This window comes from Mchenga conophoros, linkage group LG18 (genome assembly GCF_057382185.1).
Source record: "Mchenga conophoros isolate Kocher_MC1m ecotype Shallow Benthic linkage group LG18, M_conophoros_male_GT1.1, whole genome shotgun sequence".
Lineage (NCBI taxonomy): Eukaryota > Metazoa > Chordata > Actinopteri > Cichliformes > Cichlidae > Mchenga > Mchenga conophoros.
This window is the reverse complement of record NC_140543.1, coordinates 24,288,700-24,308,622: the sequence shown is the minus strand read 5'-3', so window position 1 is coordinate 24,308,622 and position 19,923 is coordinate 24,288,700. Positions and strand designations below refer to the sequence as shown.

The following is a 19,923-nucleotide window of genomic DNA, read 5'->3' as shown; positions in this document are numbered from 1 at the left end:
ACCTTGTGAGCCTAAGGAGGGATTACTAGTGACTAGCTCCACTGACAAAACCCTTTGAATTTTACCCGTGAGCTATCCGAGCCAAGGCTGATTTAGAAAGCTTTTGTTGGTATTTTTTTTTTGTATTATACTTTGTTATTTGTACGACTTGCATACTACATTATCAGTTTGACATTTTGTAGCAGGGGCATGTTTGCCCCCGTGTTGCATCAGTTCTGCTTTAAACAGGTGGCTGGGAACTGAGACACCCAGCTGCCTTACTTTCCAAATGCCAAGTGTTTTCTCCTAGGATTTCACCTTCTTCTTTTTTTCATTTCATAACTTGCCAACTGCCTTCGCTAGAAGAGAGATCTGGACTTCCAGACAGGCTGGTTAAGTAGCTGCACTCTTTTACAGTGGAGGCAAGGTGTTACAGTGTGTGTTTAAAGGCTCGTAGACAAGGAAATATTGTAAGAAAACATATTTTATTATCACAGCAGTTCAGCATTTGGTATTTCCATATGAACGGAAATGTATAAGACATCAACCAAAATACAAAAAAAAAGAAACTCACAGAATCAGACAATCCAGTGCAATTAAATATTAAATAGTACTAAATAATGATGTAACAAATCAAAAACAAGGCAACACAAACAGTACCATAAATAGACTTAAATAAATAACTAATAGAAAATGTTTACAAGCACAGGTATTTTTGCTTTTTAAACTAATGCATAACTCTGATTTTAAATGTAATTGCTTCGTTAATACTCATTGAAAACCTTTGTTTTTTGTGTTTTTGTGTATGTAACGCTTAAAAAAAAAAAAGACAACACACTCCAGAAAATACACTTCTTTAAATTTTGAAGAAGTGGTTGGTTGCATTTTCTCCTCAGGCACAGTAACATTTACTGACAATAAAGTCAGTGAAAGTAGTCAGTGTCAATTTTCCCCTGCTGTCGTAGTGCATGAGGACCATGGGCTCGTAGGCTGCCGGCACGCAACAGGGATGAGGTGTCCCTCCTTTGGTGATCTGGTGCAGCCGAGACTTGACCTGAGTGTGCATGCTTGCCGGCTTGTAGTTGTGGGGGCAGGTGCCGTCGCAAAAATGCATGGTGTATTCGACTGGGGCTACAACCCAGTCTGTCCAGCCGATGTCTTCGAAGGACACGGTGACTGACTTCCGGCAGCACCATCCTGGTTCAGCACAGTCATCTTCCTTGTTGGAGCGACGCTGCCTCGTCCTCTGCGCGGGGTTGGCTTGTGTGAGGTCTAATTCCAGAGAAAAGATCGGCTTGAGGGCCCCTCTGTTAGCCACCCCTACATCCACAACCAGTGGCTTCCCATTAGTCTTGAACCACTTCTCTACCTCTGGGATGATGTCCAGGTACGCATCTTGAATGTTTGAGATATTAGTTTGGGCTACAGAGTCAGTCCAGGCAGCCGGCCACACTGCTGGCTTTCCCCCATTGACTTTAATTTTAATCTCCTCCCTTGCTTCAGGCCTGACTGAAGTGAGTTTACCCAGAACCTGTCTGGAAATCTTCAGCTCTGCTCGAGCTACAGTCAAGTCATTCTGAATATTCGTATTCTTTTGGAAAACAGCTCTGTACCACCGCATGCTTGGACCTGACCGTGAACCCCTCCGAAGCGCTATAACTGGTGAAACTAAAGAAAAACACACACAAAAAACAACAAAGAAAATTAGAAACAAAGTTGTTTACATCCTTTGATCATTAGCATTGTGTCATAGAATAATTGGGAAGGGGGAAATAAAAGAGTATTGCATAAATTCTTTATGAAACTCTTGTAATTGGTTGTTATTGATAACACTAATAAAGTATCCTCAAAGTAAAGCATTGTGTATAAGGTGTGCCTGTCACGCTCATGATTTCTAAAAGCTTGCAGGAATGTGTTTGCTTTTTTACACCACAGTTTCATGACTATAGATTCTATTTTAAGCTACATCAGCCTTTATCAGGAATGTGAACTATTAGGAAAGATATTATTCGTAGTATTCATAACCACATCACTATAGCAGGTTTTGCAAGTACACAGTGTTAAACCTATACTATAATAAAGCCTCAGTCTTCTTCTTGTAATCAAACTTTCTAACCTGGCTTTTCACATCACTATTACAGCAGCTCAAGTGGGCGGCCCCGTCTAACAGAGTTCTCATCTGTACCTGGAAAGAGCACAGTGGACATGGTGGATTGCGAGTTTTCCCCCATTGGCTGGCTGGAATTTCCTCTTATCTCCCTTATTTTTCTCCTGTAGAGCTGATACATCTCCCTAAGCTCCTTTTTCGAGGCCTTTTGGGTCAGTCTGGGCTCCACGTCCATACCCAAAGAGCTGAGGATCCCTGTCTTCACAGCCTCCAGAAGCAGAACTGCCTGGCTGTCCATGCTCTCCATATCAGGTGTGTTTTCGTGGGCCTTGTGAAGCTGGCCTTCCCCTGAGGTGGAGGCGAGGAGCAGCAGCGTGCAGGTGACGAGTGGGAGAATCGTGTGGGAGATGCACATGGTGAGCCAGCCGGGTAGGTCTGATTTGTGAGAGCAGCAGCAGTCAATGGATAAGGTTTGCCTATGCTATGAACTAAATTCCTGGCATGCCTTCATTTATAGTGCTCCTGTGTTGCCACACCCCTGTTTGGTCAGGTGAGCCTGTGATGGGCTCATCCAGAGCCATATGTCATAATATGGTAGCATTTTGTGTTATGTGACAACAAGATGTCAACTATAACATCAGAAATGTAAGAAAGAAAATTTTTAATCGTTTGCAAGTTTTTTTGTTTTTATCAACACACAGAAGGAGGCGACAGCAGAAATGGGATGAAGAGATTTTGGGATAAGATTTGGTTACGTCCACCTCAGCATGATGAAGCATTTGAATTTCCAGTTATTCATTACTTTTCGCAAATAAATGATCCACACGGACCACTTCGAAGAAGTCCAACAGAGTTATGCATGTGATAGTTTAATGACCCTCACCAGTCTGTGTCTAAATGTTTCCAATGCAGCTGTGCCCAGTACAGTCAAAGGTCAAAAGCAAGTTCCAACTGATGAGAGATTCACCTAACATGTGTAAGCGGGCTGGCCATTTTCTGGCAAAGATAATAAAAAAAATAAACAAAGGGAGACAGTTTATTACGTCTATATCAAGGCTCTTAATGTTGAGCACCCTACAGAGTAAATGTCTCAAGGTTAGATAGAAGACAGATAAAAGAACAAAGAGGTAATCAATGTCAAAACAGGGAACTTTCTTAATCTGCCATGACAGCAATCATGTGGTCACACAATAGACCTAAGCTTAAATGTGTATTTTAGCACGAAATGGATCTGCATATCTGATCTCAGCCTCTTCTGTCCCCTGTGCTGAACAAGAGAGCAAAAATGCTGCAGTTTCCGTCACTGATGATTGATAGGACAGACTAAAGAAGTAAACAAATACATCATGAAGCTCTGCCAAGACCTTATCAGCACGTATAAGTCTCACTTTGGTCAGTAATAAGGGTCAGTGCACTGCCAAGCATTCTCCCCACCCTTATAATTGCAGAGATGTGTGCGAATCTGTAAACAGTGAGTCACCAAGGTGATGAAACAATCATGTGCTTTCCCGGGTGAGTTTTTGCCGGATGAAAGCGAGTGAAAGGTGTAAAGTGACTCACGCTGAACTGACACCCTGGTTTAATCTGTCATTAAATGTTTACAGTCTTCTCTGTCGGTCTTCATCTATTGTTAAGTGAGATAGGAAAAAACCCTCTGACTCATTTTGTCAGCATGACTGAGGAGTTTCAGAGTACTGACAGTGAATGTCATCTCACACACTGCCCAGACCTGATGCAAAGTGTCATCAGACAAGACTAAAATGATGTAAAAGTATGTGTGTCCTTCTGTGTGATATATATATATATACACACACATATGTGTCTGATGACACGTTGCATCACGTCTGGGCATCAGGTTCGAGCTGTGAGTGCATATGATGAAATTCACTCTCAGTACGATATACAGCTGTTTTATATAGCTACATATATATATAGATACATAATATGTATTTTTATATGTTTTACAAACCCTCCAGGCACAGAAACGTTCAATTCAGCAGTCATTTCGATTGAACTGCACCCATGTCATACGTGTTTTTGTTTGAAAAAGTTTTCAGAAACAACGTGACAGTGGATCATATAGATAGATAGATTTTAATTTAAAAAATAAATAAATCATGTTAATATTTCATTGACACGATTTATGACATTAATAATAATAATGGATTGGATTTATATAGCGCTTTTCAAGGCACCCAAAGTGCTTTACAATGCCACTATTCATTCACTCTCGCATTCACACAACCTTAGCTTGCCTTCCACAGCTTGTAGCCACAGCTGCACTGGGGCAGACTGACAGAGGCGAGGCTGGATATCGCGCCATCGGCCCCTTTGGCCGTAAAGTAGGGTAAAGTGTCTTGCCCAAGGACACAACGACCAGGACAGAGAGGGATCGAACTGGCAACCTTGCCCAGGGATCGAACCGGCAACCTTCCGGTTACAGATACGCTTCCTCAACCCCCTGAGCGACGGTTGCCTAACAATCATATCTGTAACTGAAACCATTCCCATAAGATAACGAGGTGACGTTTTCAAGTTCAGACAGCTTGCGCATTGACTTATTGCACCGTGGCGCCCCCTCGTGATCGTAAAGCTACACTACAGAATTTAATTAGCTAAGTGAGGCTGGATTTGGTCAGGAGAAGGACGCAATTTTTAGCATAAACCTGAACCCAAGGTTGAGACAGACCAATAATACAGAAATGCTTTCTGTTCCAGATGTGAAATATTTTCTATATCTAACATGTCTGTGATTTCATCTCTAAACTGAGAAGTAACTACCAAACTTCACAATTGTACGGGGAGTTTTATCTCTTCCTCTTTACCTTTCCTTTTCAGTGAACAAAAATAAACTTAGACTGAGTAAAAAGAGACACGGACGACTGGTGCGGTAGTAAAAAGATGACTTCAGCGGAGCTCCAAACGCTTTCACGGTCAGTCTTGACAACAGGCCGATGCACAAGAGGGATTCTGTCTGTTTCCAGTTAAATTAGATTCAAAGAAAAATGAATCAGGTGAATACAACAGCAGGCCGAGCGTCACAGGGGGAATCCACCCATCTTCAGTGTCTCATGGTTGGAAATCACTTCCTTGTAGGATTATGGTGTGCTTGGGCTGTAGTCTTGTTTGCCGAAGAGAACAGATTTAAAGAAAGGCAAACAGAAAACCCAAACACATTACTGTTTGTCTGTGATCACCATGGCTGACTGGCCGCAGAGGTTTGAAGTCAAAGACTTATACAGAGAACATGAGGAAACAATTTCAAAATATTTAATTCAAAGGTCTAATGCTTTAAATCTGCCACAAAAAGTCTGAAACACTTTTCACTTTTCATAAAAAGCTGTTTCGAACAAATATGAAAAAATGTGGATATGTTTTAGTCAAGTGTTTCACACCTTCCCTCCGTAAAGCAGTCACACAAAGACAAAACAACACACCGTAGTGTGATAAACTGAGTCACTGTATTCAGTCACTCAGCTGAAAAAACCCAAAACTTTATTCTGACACAGTAAGTTTCCACTTTAGCTGTTTCAAATCAACAGTGAATTTCACGGGAGAACAAGGAAGGGTTCACATCCCCTCCCCTTATGTAAACTCACGTGTTACATCACAGGAGAAGAGATCGACCATTGTTTTATGAAAAAAACAAAACAAACAAACCCCAAAACAAAAACATCATAGTGTCACTGCGTGACAGGCACAGATCAGTCCCCGCTGTTCAGCTTGACTTGAGAGCTCGGTTGTTGCGCATCCTCTCACTGTTAAAGCATGATTCCTCCAGGCACAAGCTGTTATTTGGCATGATGTTTTTTTTTTTTCTTTTTTCACAAGCTCACGAGAAACATCCTGCGTGGATGGCAGCATGCGGAAATGAATGGAGTGCGAGTGTTTCATGGGAATTTTGGTGGCAATGAAGAAAGGTGTCTGTTTCACACCTGTGTTGAATATTCATGAATTGGTTTTTTTTGTTTTGTTTTGTTTTATTTATGGGGGTGGGAGGTCTTGGGTTCTTAGGGGTTAAAAAAAGGCCATTTAGCTACAGACAGTAAGGCGGTCAGCTTTTTGACAACTAGATGATAGAACGTCGATAAGAAGGTCAAAGCGCCAACCCCTCTCTTCATTAATAAGGTTAACACGCTGCATCTCTTCCTGGTCAGGTGATCAGCTGACTGGAGGACTGGTGGTGGCCACCTTTTGTGGTAGGTCGTGCATGGGAGGAGAAGGGGGAGGAGTAGGAGGAGGTGTTGATGGTGGTGCAGTAGAAGCAGCAACAGCAGGAGGGAGGAGGAGTGTATCCAACGCTCCCGGGGAGAGAACGGAGCGCAGGAATGGGCTGACTGACCGGGGATCCGCCGTGTGCTTTCGTTGTCTTCAGTGATGGATGAGCCGAATATCCTGAGACGCCGCGGTCTACAGGTAAACGGAGGCTGGCTGTCATGACAGCGCGCGGTTGTGGTTGTTTCTAGGGAAACGAGATTAGCTCAAAGTGATGAGCCATTTGCCGACGATGCAAGGCATTGATGTCAGCGTGGCTTATGTGGCGTCAGCTTATTTTTCATTTAAAAAAAAACCCCCCAAAACTTTCACCGTTGCTCTTTAGATCTGTGCTTTATTGATTAGATTATGTGGCATCGTTAGAAAATATTATGTGCACTGAGCATCTACCCCATGCCCTGTGGGCATCCTTTCAGAAAAGGTGGAGTCCCACGAACCGCAGCAACGGGGACACATAATAAATTTTATGAATGTAAGGTGTGTATATCAGACCTGACCTCACTACTACTTAGCTATGTGTTTATTTTGGAGCTCTTTCTGTGTGCTTTGGACAATCTGGTTGCCTTGGTGATCTGGAGCACAAAAGCCAATGGTTCCTGGAAGACTGTCAGAAACATCTTCTCCTGGGTGCCATGTTCATTTGAGATGTTCACAGAATAATTAAGTGTTTGTTTTTGCTCCATTAATGTCTGTATTTTCTGAATTCATTTAGTAGGCAAAGCTGCATTGTTTCCACCCAGGGTCTGTTGAGGCGGTAACACTGATCATCAGTCCAAACTGGGTGTTCCCATTCCCTTGTCTCTGTTTATAGTAACTAGCCTTTTCCCACCTTGCATTCATTGAATTTCGATGGAGTGGAGCGATGCAGTTACAATGAAAATAACGGTCATGGTGGAAATGCTGTTTCAGTGCACAGTTCTCCCTTTTTTAAAACCATCTTCATAGTCACTTTCTCAATTTTCAGACCACTGGAGGTAATGAAACAAGTGCAGGTAGTCTCAAATTCTGTGCACAGACTCTCGCAGTGTGACATGGTGCCACCCTTCAAATCCTGACTGGCAAGAGCAGTTTTACAGTCCTCTTAGCTGAAACTCACGGACTGAGGATTTGCAATTAAATGGCTACAAGGCCCACTTGTCATCGCCAGAAACTAGGCCATTCAGCAGCTAATGATATTTACATAGTGCCGATGAAAAAATAAACAGGAGTGACACAAAACAAGGCCACCAGGAAAAACTGCAGCGTTATTATTAGCACCTTGTGACTGTAAGCATGAAATGTAATTCATAGCAGTGTATTCAAAATGATAGGTGTCCTCCTTGACAGCAAAAGAAGACCTTTAAGATGATGCCAGTGATTTCAGAGCAAAGGTGGAAGATGTCCCCACCACCACCATCACATTTTTCTTAATTCAACCTTTCCCTCTTCTCTTATAGAAAGAACTGAGTCTTCCTCGTAGGGGAAATCTGTAAGTATGTCATCTGGGCAATTCTGTGCATCTTTCGCTCTTTGTCCCCCTTTGCACCTTTTTTTGTGCCTCAAACCAGGCCAGTCAGTTGTCTGTCACATGTGGGCTTTATTGTGCATGCATGCTGCTTTTCCTGACGGTAAACATTTACTTCTTCACATCCTGAAGTGCAGGAACTTCTTAAAGCACCTAAGAAATTTGGCTGAAAGATAGAGCAGGCTCACTGCCCAAGACTGGTTTTATGTAAATGTTAGGAGGGGGAAAACAGAGGAAGAGAGTGGGAGACATTGTAGGTCTCAGTGTGAGAGAATAAATTAAGCCGCTTCTTCTTTTACTGAAGGGAATCCAGGCTTTGAATCTGCTTTTGTATTTAGTGCTAGAGTTGATTTAACATCCTAGTGCCTATATCATTGTATATTATTAGCTGAACTGAGCGAGCAAGCTGAGGAAGATCTAACAGGTAACTGCTTAGTTGTGACTGTTTATTTATTTTTTTGCCAAATGTTTAGCCTGCACAAAATTCCTACGTTATTAGATCATTGTTACAGCTCATTTCAGACATTAGGAGTAGAACAGCAGTGATACATTGGAGTGCATGAAGAAAGTTACCTGAGAATTTGTTGCCAAACAGAAGCCGTTCTGGTTAAAAATAAATAAATAAATACATGTGACTCCAACTTGTCCAGGGACTTTCCCTGGAATGGGCTAGAGCTGAAGCCAAGATAGTTTCAATAGCTGGGAATGAAAGGAAATATCAGAATCACTGAATAATATGTATTCATCTCAGCTGACAGTTTCAAAGATCTTTAGAAGCTACATGTGTTTGTGCTGCTTACCTACACTTGTCCCACTGCCAGTATAGTGTTGTGAGACAAAGTTATGTTTGTGCAATAAAATCCTTTGTATCCCATTGTCTCTGATATCTGTTGGCCAAGTCAGGTGATTTCATTAAGGCTTTTCTGTCTTCTAATATACATCTATATGCATATATTGCTGTATTAACCTTATACAGGACAAAAATGAGCACCATATAAGTCCTGACATGGGGCAGTGTGTGTGTGTGTGTGTGTGTGTGTGTGTGTGTGTGTGTGTATAAAGAAGTTAATTTAATATATTTATCACAGTTAATACCTGTATTTTAAAACGTAAGAAAAAAGACTTAAACTCTCCGAACCATTGTTTTATATAGGCTTTGAAATCAATAAAAGTCGCGAGCATCCCTATAATCTCTGTTGAAAAAATGTTACCTTCAAGACTATCGGACGCTCTGAAAATAGTCTTTCTAATTTTGATATAACTTCTTGTCAAATGTTATATTTATTGTTTCTATTAAAAAAAATAAAAGAGAAGAATTAAAAAGAACAGGGAAAAAAAGATTTATCGTTGAAAATCTTAGATTTTTGTACCGGATGGATTATTTGTGTCATAGCGTTTTAAACCAGTATTTCCGACAGGACATGAAAGCATCAGAAATCCCTCCTCCTGCTGGCGCGCGGCGATGCGGCTGCGCGTTGCGGCAGAGACGTTGCTGTAGTTGAAAGTTTCTGTCTCCAGAATAACGCTTTACGTTTTGTCGAAGCTAGTTATAGGTCGATAATGTTGCACCTCGTGGGAGACAGGCTGTCTCGAAAATTTTACTGATGACATTGAAAAGGAGCAGCGTGACCATGGCCGTCGCAGTTGCTAGCACCGCCGAGCTGCCCTGCCCGGGGTCTGGGGTCAGTCTGTATCGAAGAAGCAGAAAGGAGTTTGTGCCTTTGGAGTCGACGTACTAGCCTAAATCGACAGGGGAGACTGTTTACCGCGATGCCCCCTCTTTAACGACAGTATACTAATTCTCATATCGGATCGGATTTAGCGGTCACCTCCAACATGTCTGATCAAAACTACTACTGGACCGTGCTGCCGAGCTACAAAACTAGTTTTGTGACCGGGGCCATGATGAAAAGATCGAAAAGGTAACAAAACCTAAAGCCTGTTTCTAACTAGAAAATTATCCTTGAAAATGGAGACGAATGTTAATTAGCCTCGACCAAACTGCTGCAAAACGTCTGGGGGGGGGGTTGTATGTTTGTCATCGGCTGTGCCGTTCAGTCTCTGAGAAACAGCAATTTGTTGAACGTCGTAATTTCGAGCTATTTGATTCAAGGCGCTTAATGGCAACCTCCAGACTGTCTGCTAATATAGCCGCTTCACAGCTCAGACATCTGATCCCTCCGGAGGGTCTGTGATAGCCCCTCAGCATTGCACTGTATGTGTCGGTTACATCCGCCCTAGTTTTTGTTTCCGACAGAGAAACGTGGCCATTGTAGACTGTTGTGTGTATGTGTGCGGGCAGGCTGCATTGTCTGCTGCCAGCTGTCGCATAAAGCGACACCAGGGCCCACTGCTGATCGGTGCACTGATGCGGTTAGTGGGACAGTAGTGTTGTAAACGTGCTTTCATCAATCAGATAAATCCAGTCAGCTCTCAAGGTGTCTTAGCCCTTAATGCACTCAATATGTCTTTGGCAGTCAGTGAGTTCATAGTGATCTTAAATTGTCGCGTCTCTACCTCTCACCTCTTTGTCATAAACTGAACACATAATTGTTGGTTTGCTGGCACAATTTGCCTTTGTTACAGTGGTGTAAACCGCAAGAGCTGCAGTTTATATTGCAGGATTTAAAAATGTAAATGTACTGCTATTGAGTGAAGCTTCAGAAGAAGAAGCCATTAGCACGCTGAAACATAGGCTATCTGTGGAATGTCAAACTATCCACTCTTTCCATGTAGTTGGGGGGTCATGCATCAATCAGTGATGTGGCCGATCCACCACAGTGAGCTGATGAAATTGGCTTCAGTTAACAAATGCAGCAGACATAGTTAACACGCAGGACTGTTTCAGTGGCCTACATTCATCATGTTTCATGTCTTCCTGCAAGATCCATACAAACCATTATTGTTAGTCCCAAATATCAGTCGTCTTATGACTGCTAGCTGTTGATGAAGCGCTCACGTGGTGTGCCAGTGTGATACAGTGGTGCTCTCATATCTTTCGGCACAGGTTCTGGAGTGTTTTTGCTGATGTTTATTTTTTTTAACAGGAGCAAAAAAGCGAACCTTCACAGTGTTTCTGTGGTTGGAGGTGTACTGTATACACTTTGAAGCCCAACTCTTGGCACACGTTGACCCTCTCATCCTTCTGTTTCTGTGGCACTTTGAGTCTTTATGGGTTGAGGGGCCATATAGTTTGTGAATCTGCCTTTGCACCGACCCAGAAATGTCAGGCTTTGTTGTCGTCTCAGCCCCTCAATTATTTTAGGTCACTGCCAGAAGGAAAGGGAGACAGGATCTACTTTACCGACATGAAACAGAAAGCATTGAGATCACAAACGGGGGGGAACAAAGAAAACTGAAAAGAAGCCAAAACTGTAATCTTAATGAAAACATGGAGTTAACACCTGCGTGCAGAAACCTGCAGGCACCAAATACAAACATACAGGAAATGGACAAGATAACACTGGTACTCTAAAGTAATGTTATACTTGGACTGGTAAGCCAAAAAGGCATTAGGTTGTTTGCTTTACTCCAAAAGCTGCATCAAAAGAGCATTTTAAACTCTACAAATATATGCAAATTAGAAGAAACACTGTTTGTAAATTGAAACCAAAAAACCGATCAGGACAAACAACACAGACCAGCTTCAAAAATACCAGCAGAAGTGAAACAACACTTCACAGCTCACAAAGACCGAAGTACAAACATGTGGACGGTGTGTCATGGCCTGCTCAATTATATCAGGGGTCACTTGGACCATTTTATTTATTTCCATCATGATAAAACAGCTTTCCAAAGTTCTTATTGTCTAATCAGGCTCTGCCAGTGGTACTGATAAGTAATATATTTCCCTTATCTCACATGACAATACTCTCAGACGTCATTGGATCGTACTACACTGCTCAATCCAGACTTCACATTATTTACTGATTAGAAGTGGCTAAAAGAAAAACAAAAAGTTTAATTCCTCTAAATATTAGAGCAGGTAATGTGTAGTTAGCGCTGATGCATAAGAAAGAAGTTGCACTCAAGTTGGTTTGTTTATATATTTACATGCCAACATGTTTGTAGTCATGCATGCTTTGTATGTATATACATAATTACAGTGGCATTACTATTGTCAGCACATCAAAAAAATATGAATTCAGAGGCTGATCGAGTTTGATTTTTTTTTTTCCCCACAGATTGATAAACAAAGTGTGCTTGGATCATGTTTGTTACAACACTGCATAAAACAGATGATCACTCTCTTCTGTTTGCTGTTTTCCACTCACAGTTCCCGTAACAACAAGAGAAGGAGTTTGGCGGTCGGGACCCCATCGCCCACGCTGTCACGACCGCTTTCACCTCTCCCACTCGCCACAGGTACTTGTGTTTCGGTTTTACCCGTTTGTCTGCTCGCCTCAGTGCAGGGTTTATTGGATTGGCTCATCAGAATTCCTGCATTTAGCCACCGCTGATTGCGTGTGAAGCAGAGAAGTTACAGAGAGTGGAATGTTGAGGAGAGCACAGGATTGCCTGTCTCATGTAGGATCATCAGTCTCAAGTTTTTTTTGATGCTGTATGTCATGAAGCAATCGCTAGTTTACCTCTGGTGCTTTGTTTTATTTCCTTCTTTCTCATAATGTGCCCACAGTAGAGTGTAAAAGCCATACAATGCTTTTCCTTGTGATCATTTTTAATGTAGTCCCTTCTAGGCTTCCTCATCATTTGATCTCTCCACTTAAAAAGTGTCATTCCGTGTATCCCCCTTTTTTGTGACTTGTCCTCAGGGACAGTGGAAGTCCTTTAATTACCTTTTTAGCAGTATGCAATATGGTGTGATTGTACCAAATACCCCCTGCTGTCTGTTGACACAATCCTTCTTTGATTAGGACAGGACAGGAAGGGCCCTAGATAACTTTGTGTGTATGCATCACTGTCATTAAAATATTTGATTGTTTCAGTTTGAACTTGTAAAGGAAAACCATCTGCAAAGTTGACCGTTGCACACTGATAGTGTAAAACATTAGGAAGCCAGTCCAGTTATTCTGCATTTAGTAATATGCTTGGATTCCTTCAGCTTCCTCTCAATTTTCAAAAATTTTGTTTTGTTTTGTTTCCTCAGCTGGTAGCAGTCCTTCAGAAAGCCCCAGAAATGTCTCTGCTAGCTCTTCTGCCAATTTCCAGTTTGCCCGCAGGTAAGAATTAAATGAAATGCTTTTTAATATAGTCTTGGTTTAAACCAGGCACATTATTGCAGTAGTTTCTTTTCCGTAGTAATATCAAGTGGAAAATGACTAAAACAGACATATTGCAATGAAAAGTACTTTAATGGAGTGAAATGGCAGCAAATTAGATTAAAAAAAAAAAAAAAGAGATATGTAGTCAGTGAAAGTTTATTTTTATTCTTGGCCCGCTTTGACTAAAAATTAAATCAGAAAAAATAACCAAGGGATCTTTGGTTCGGTGGAAACTGTGTGCACGCAAACTGAACATGCACTGGCTTGTTCCCTTTGCCCCTCAAATCGAGGCAGTGGAGAACCATGTCTGACCAGCTGAAAGCCCCCAGGGTCACTCACTTACTGGACGTGGGTCTTGGCATTTGTCAACCCAATTAAGGAGGCGAGTTGGTGCGCGCACTCATTACTCAGGGCTGCTGTGATAATGGAAGAAAACTGCAGAGCTTGCCTTCTCATCACGCGTGCCGTTTATAGACTCGCTGGGATTTAGAGGAACATTAGCTGCAACCAGCTTCCTCAGTCAGCAGCGGAAAATAGTGTGGTAGCCTGTCTCTAAGAAGACTTTAGTAAGGAGCAGCAACATGTATACTTGAATGTAGGATTTTCAAGAACACTGTAGTTTAAATGTATGTGATGACCGACTGTCCCAAATGTCATGAGTTAAGCTGCAGTGCAGTATGCCATATTGCACCATAGAGCTCAGGGATGCAGAGGGGAAGTCTTCTTAGAGGACTGCCTTGTGCAGCTCATCTAAATTTATTGACATTTTTAAGCTACCAGAGTGTAGACAGATGCTGTGACTGCACTTTTGACAGCTCCACTGGGTTTATTTGTTATTCACAAAAGCTTCGTAGCTCTGCTTTTGGTGCAGTTATTTTTTTCATGTGAACGTGGAGTAGCCTTGAAGAGTAAGGACGACCAGTGCTCTGGTCCACTCTGATTTATTTATTTTGTTCCTTTCACAACTAAGCCATTGATTCCAGTATTGATTTGAAACCTTTGCCTTTATTAGTGGCTTCTTACAGCAACATGATACAACATGTTGTACATATCAGATAGGGATAGATAAGAAACCATACATGTAACACAGCTCACTAACCCTCAGATCCCTTCATTTTCACTGTCACCTCTAATTTAGCTACATGTCCCCAAGAGCTGGCTTCTCAGAGAAACTGCATTCGACCATCTTTTGTTGCCACAGATTGACTCCGTGAAGGAAACTGGGCCACTTCCTCAGAGTGTATTGGATGGAAAACTATTGGGACAGTGGAGATTTATTTATTTATTTATTTGGTAGAGAAAGGTTTAGGTTTTCTGCAGTGTTAATGAGTGCATTGTGTGTCTGTGTGCATAGTGAGAAACTGTCTGTAGGCCTCAATGCTGCAGTATGATAGCAGCTTGGCAGGTGTTCAGAAACAGCAAACAGCCACTGGCGGGGAGTTCTGTCAGACTAACAGGACTGTGACTTTGACAGGCAGACTTAATCTGTCACTGTCATTAAACAGTGTTTATTTTCTCTCTCACTTCATGCCTCCATTCGCCCCTTCTTTCTATCTGCATCTCTCGCCTCCATTCCCTTTTTTTGCATCTGCGTAGTCAACTGGCCCGGACTGAAAGGTAAGAAAATAACTAATTGCTGTTTCTTCTTCTTGCAAAGACTCAAACATCAAATGTTGTCTGTTGGCCTTTTTAGGCTTTGAAGATTGGAATGAGTCAACAGGATGTAAAGTTTTTCATATGAGCCTCCACTGAGCAGCTTGTTATTTATGTGTGCTTGTTTGTGTGTGTGTTTTTTAGCAGGGCAGACGGACGAAGGTGGTCGGTGGCATCTGTTCCCTCCTCTGGATACTGCACAAACGCACCAAGTTCATCAGTATCTGTAAGCGGAGAAGTATCTCTTACTGTCTGTCACCTCTTTCCATCATCACACATTCAACCTCTCTCTAAACCACTACCTTGGGGGCATTTAGTTCTCCACTTTACAGGACTGTGGTGTCTTGTAAACTTCCGATGCTGACTAACTGAGCTGTAAAGCCCATCAGCTTACAAAGTGTCATAAATCTGCCTATAAATGATTGTTGATTTTACAGTAGCTCAGGGATGTCAAACTCATTTTACATCGTGACCTACATACACATCTAAAGCTGGCCGGACCAGTGAAACTCCCCATTCTGCTAATATGGGGAGTTAAAGTTGGGAAGTTAACCTACATATTTAATCTCTGAATATAAAAAAGGGGGCAATTTCAACTGTATGTCTCATTTTCTACATGATAACAAAATGCTAGTACATGAAAGAAATGTGGTGGAATGACTCTTGGACCTAAATTGTAAGAAACAAATATTAATTTTACATATAGTCTAAAATTACAGCGAAAAAACTGTCCAGGTTATCCTGTGATTATAAAACAAAGATTTTATCAATTCACAAAAAATGTGGACCAATTGTTGAAAAAAAGAAAAAAGAAATCTCTGTAGTAAATAGTGGAAAAACAAACAAAACAGGAAAATATTTGACATGTAATTGTTTGTCTGTTACTTAATTACTTTGGTGTGGTTTGAATGGCCACAGGGTAGGTCTTTTGTTAGCTAAAGCTTTAAAACTTGTGCAAATAAAGTTTTAAAATTTATGCCATCCTTCACATTTTCCAAAGCCATCCTGTGGATTTGCTGATCCAATTCTACCCCCCCCCCCTTTTGTAGAACACCACCAAAAATTGTAGATGTTGTGAAAAAGAATGGTCAACACTGTAAACATAGACTCTGTGCACACAACCCTTTTAAAAGTTATAAAATGCTCGATTGTCGACATGGCAGAAGTCTTCGAAAAATAACTTACATTAATAAAAAAAAAAGTGTATGAATAATAAAATTTGTGTAACTGCCAAAATGTTTGGCTAGGTCTGTAAAGATTTGCTCATCGCTCTGTAGCTGACAGCTGGTCGCTGGACACTGCAGGCTTTGGTTATGAAGATAACGTCCTCTCCTTTTGCGTCAGTGTCCTCTCTCCCACTGAATGGCACTTCAATAGTTTGTTTCAGAGTTGAGTAGTTTAAGTCTGTGGGACAGTCTGCTAACTGTCCTACTTTTGTCTTCTCCCTTATTAGCAAGGCGTCGCCACACAGCAGGTATCTCGCATGTTTGATTGGAGTTTTTATCCTGAGGCAACCCCACAGGGAACTTTTCACAGATCTTTCACGTGAAAAGCAAAACAATCTGTTCCACTGAACCAATCTTACCACTGCTACCTGTAATTTTTACCTTTTTAAAAATTGGTATTTTGTGGTTACTGGTCACCAAATCAGTCGTAGTCTCGTGAACACCACATGAAAGCAGTAATTAGCCAAAAATATGAATTTTAATAGAATTGGCTTGTGTTATTTATTGGTTAGTTTTAGCCTATTGCACATACCGTACAAGGAAGGAATACTAGAACAAAGCTTCCACAGTGGTTGTGAAATATTTTAGAAGTAGCATCAGCATTACATAGCTCGTCAGAGTTACTTCACTGTATCTTGTTCATAGAAAAGGAATGTTTACTGTGTTTTAGCATTAAAAAAAAAATCTTACTGACTCACAGTTTAGAACTTGAACTTCACTTTAAACTTACCGGGTCACTCGCCATAAACAGTAGTAGAGAAAAGTTTTGTGGTTTTAGTCTTTGGTTGTTTGGGGTTTTTTGCCATTTCCTCTGTGACAGCTTGTCTTTCTCAGATTGAGTTGCAGTCGATATAAATCCAGACTAACTGCAACCTCCTTGGCAAGGAAGCAGACTGCCAACTTTTTACAACTAGCTTTTAAGTCTACGGGGGGTTTGGATGATTGTTTTCGTTACATCTACAGAGCATTCTTGTCGCTTTAGCGTTATTATCGCTACAAATTTGTGACATTTTTGATTATAATTAGTTTTACTGATACAGTAAAGTGGTTGGAAAACTTCACACTGACAGCTTCGGGCACCGGTTGGTTTATAAAGCAGCTGTCTGGAGATGGATCCTGGTATCCTTTTTAATGACTCAGGCAGCCATAACAGGATACGTCCAAGGATGATGAATCCCTCCATCATCGACCATGTGTCATATTTTCCACCTTGGAGAGGATATTAGAATTAGTCCTCAGATGCCTTTTCCCCCAAGTTTTCCTATAATTATTGAAACAGTATTAAATGTGGTAAAAAGTAAATTTTGTTGTCATTGTTTTGTTTTGTTTTTTAAGTCAAAAGGCATAAAAGTTTTCTCATAATGGTATATTTCTCTACCTCCTATTCAACAACAACAACAAAAAAAACTTGGGGAAAGGGGAAACCAAAACACAGGAGGTTGTGTGAATTATTTACCATGTGTCCATCATTAAATGAATGACATCACACGAGACGAACTGAGTTGATCTGAGCGTGTCCTCTTTTGACTGAGGGGAAAGTACGGGAATAATAAAGCTTATCATTACAATAATACCGGTCATGTTGAAATTTGCCGTTTCTTTTTCCTGGATGACATCACAAACGAGCAGGGGCTGTACCACATCATTTCCCTACTCAGCTTTCCCTTTCAGGAATACTGCAAGCACACTTTGTGCTGCCCAGCTATACCTGTCAGCTGTTTGCCGATGTCTTCTATGGTGATTATTAGGATTTTATCTCGAAAGCCATCGCTGAACCTGCAGTTGGCTCAAATGGAAAACAATACCCAGCTCCTGCGTCTCTGCTGAAATTCTGTATGGCCAACCACATGGCTTTGAGACGGTGAAGTCAGCCCTCCCTGTACAATGCCCCTTTCAGGCCTGCTGTCAGTGAGGTCTTTATGCAGCTCTTAGTCGATTCTGACAAGTCTCTAGTTTCCTGCTCAGCGTAGCCCCTTCACCCCCACCCCCACCTTCCTATCACTGCTCTGTCACGTCCTTGCTCTGTTGCTTTCTTTTCTTTCTTTTCTTTTTTTTTTCTCCTCCTTTTAGTGTCTCTCACTGTCTCGCTCTGCTTTTCTTTCTCGTTGGCTCTTCTGTTTTTCCTCTGGCCAATGAGCCACTCTTCTCTCTGCTCTTCCTGGGATACACAAGATCCTAGCCAAATGGGAGTTCTCATAAATTCCAGGCGGTGTGTCACACATCCTGACTTGGAAAGGAAAAAAAACAAAGCAAAACATTCACACATGCTGCCTGTCTCCATGTGTGCTGCGTGAAAAGGGCGAAATCCTACTGAAAAATGCTTTGGGGAATCTATAAAGTTCACTGAGTCTTTCTTTTCATGTAGGAAGGGATTCATGATGTTTTTTACATCACAAATCAACTCTCTGCATGTCCATATAAGGTGGTGCATCTAATTAAGATCTGCAGTGTAACATGAAAGTCTTTAAGACTTTGGTATTAACAGGATAAAGAGTGAGTCGGAGAGAGCAGACGTGTGAGTCTTACCAGAGGAAGCCTTTTAACACAGGATGTTATATAATCAAAGCACAGCCCCGCCTACGTATGAATATTTAAATAAAAATGGATAAAAGTGGTAGTGGCAGTGGTTGCTTGCTTGTTTTGTTTTTTATTTCGTTAATTTAAAAAAGAATCAATAAATGCAACTTAACCATTGACCCTACTTCCCTGGGTTTTTTTTCTCTTCTCCACTTTTCCCTCCCAGTCCTCTTCTTCACAGGAGTTGTTGCACCAGTTGCCCTTTCAGCCCACGCAAGAGGATCTTCACTTCCTCTTCAAACATTTTCCGAGCCCAGAAAGTGTGGCAGATGAAGAAGGAGCCCACCCCATGCCCCCTGTCAGGGTCCGCTCACGCAGTCTCAGGTAACTTTCCTATACTATATGCTGATGCAGCATATAGACTGTCTCTGTTACACAAACATTTCTGTCATACTTCACTGGGCCGTTTGTTTTGAAAGGGTGGAACCGAAATCCCCCCAACTGGCTTCAGTCTCGTAGATTTAATTATGTGCTGCAGTAGCAGTTGTATACAGCAGCTCACCACACACACCACTTAAGCACAAAGATAAAACTGTTGTATTATTAAAGGCTTATTATACTAACTGTACATTCTATATACCCTTATATATCAATTCATTAGATACACTTTAATAGTACTTCATTGGACCCTCTTTGCCTTCACAACTGCCTTAAAATTTTCATGGTTTAGTGTCAACAAGGTGCTGGAAACATTGCTCAGAGAATTTGGTCCATATTGACATGACAGCATCACTCCGTTTCTGCACAATTGTCTGCTGTGCGTCCATGATACAAAGCTCCATTGGGTTGAGATTAGGGATGGGTACCGATATCCGGTGCCATTATGGCGGTTCTGACATAAACGGTAGTAACCAGACCGAAAAGCAGCGCACATTTCGGTGCTTTATTTCTGTGCTTTTTTTTTTTCTTTTTCTTTTTTCCTGAGATGTCATACACTTTGGATTCTAGCCAATCATTTTAGCTTTTCAAGAATAGTAGGCGGGCTCAGGTACGTACGCTCTTTTAGAGCAGAGCTACAGATTAAAAATGCCCAAGGCGAAGCGGTCAAAAGTCTGGCTGTACTTCACAGCAAAAGATGCAAACTCAGCAGCCTGCAACAAGTGCTTTAAGGTGACACTGTGCAAAGGAGGTGACACTTCGAATCTGATGAAACACCTAGCGACGCATAGCGTTTTTTAAAAGCCGAGAAATGCACCGTATTTGATAGCTTGCTGCAAGACTTCACAACAAGCACATCTGCTGCGGGTGTGGAAAATCTCCATTAGCGAGTTAGCGCGGATCGCCCCATGTGTGTTGCTTATCATTTTGCAGAAAAAAAGAGACTGCTAAAAATAAAAACATAAGTTTTTGGACAAAGTTTGTGTTCTCTATTCTTTAAGC

General features: G+C 41.5%; 2 protein-coding genes across 5 annotated transcripts in view; one reads left to right on the top strand and one right to left on the bottom strand.

Annotated features, from left to right (window-relative positions):
- Positions 1-438: 438 nt before the first annotated feature.
- Positions 439-2,557, bottom strand: gdf15 (Growth differentiation factor-15). Its single transcript, XM_085255754.1, has 2 exons — positions 2,165-2,557; positions 439-1,647 (listed from the first exon to the last, which is right to left on the bottom strand). Exons 1-2 carry the CDS (start codon positions 2,499-2,501, stop codon positions 872-874), a joined length of 1,113 nt encoding a protein of 370 aa, XP_085111880.1. The 5' UTR covers positions 2,502-2,557; the 3' UTR covers positions 439-871.
- Positions 2,558-6,341: 3,784 nt separating this feature from the next.
- mast3a (microtubule associated serine/threonine kinase 3a) overlaps positions 6,342-19,923 on the top strand; it is a 30,414-nt gene continuing 16,832 nt past the window's right edge. Inside the window, exons 1-7 of one of the 4 annotated variants that reach the window (XM_085253362.1) lie at positions 6,342-6,502; positions 7,798-7,829; positions 12,142-12,230; positions 12,973-13,045; positions 14,684-14,704; positions 14,885-14,966; positions 18,710-18,867. In XM_085253362.1, the coding sequence (XP_085109488.1) occupies positions 6,464-6,502; positions 7,798-7,829; positions 12,142-12,230; positions 12,973-13,045; positions 14,684-14,704; positions 14,885-14,966; positions 18,710-18,867 (494 nt within the window). In that variant the 5' untranslated portion in view covers positions 6,342-6,463. Of the gene's footprint in view, positions 6,503-7,797; positions 7,830-9,304; positions 9,788-12,141; positions 12,231-12,972; positions 13,046-14,683; positions 14,705-14,884; positions 14,967-18,709; positions 18,868-19,923 lie in introns of those variants that run through there. The other 3 variants (XM_085253361.1, XM_085253360.1, XM_085253363.1) reach the window with 3 other exon arrangements.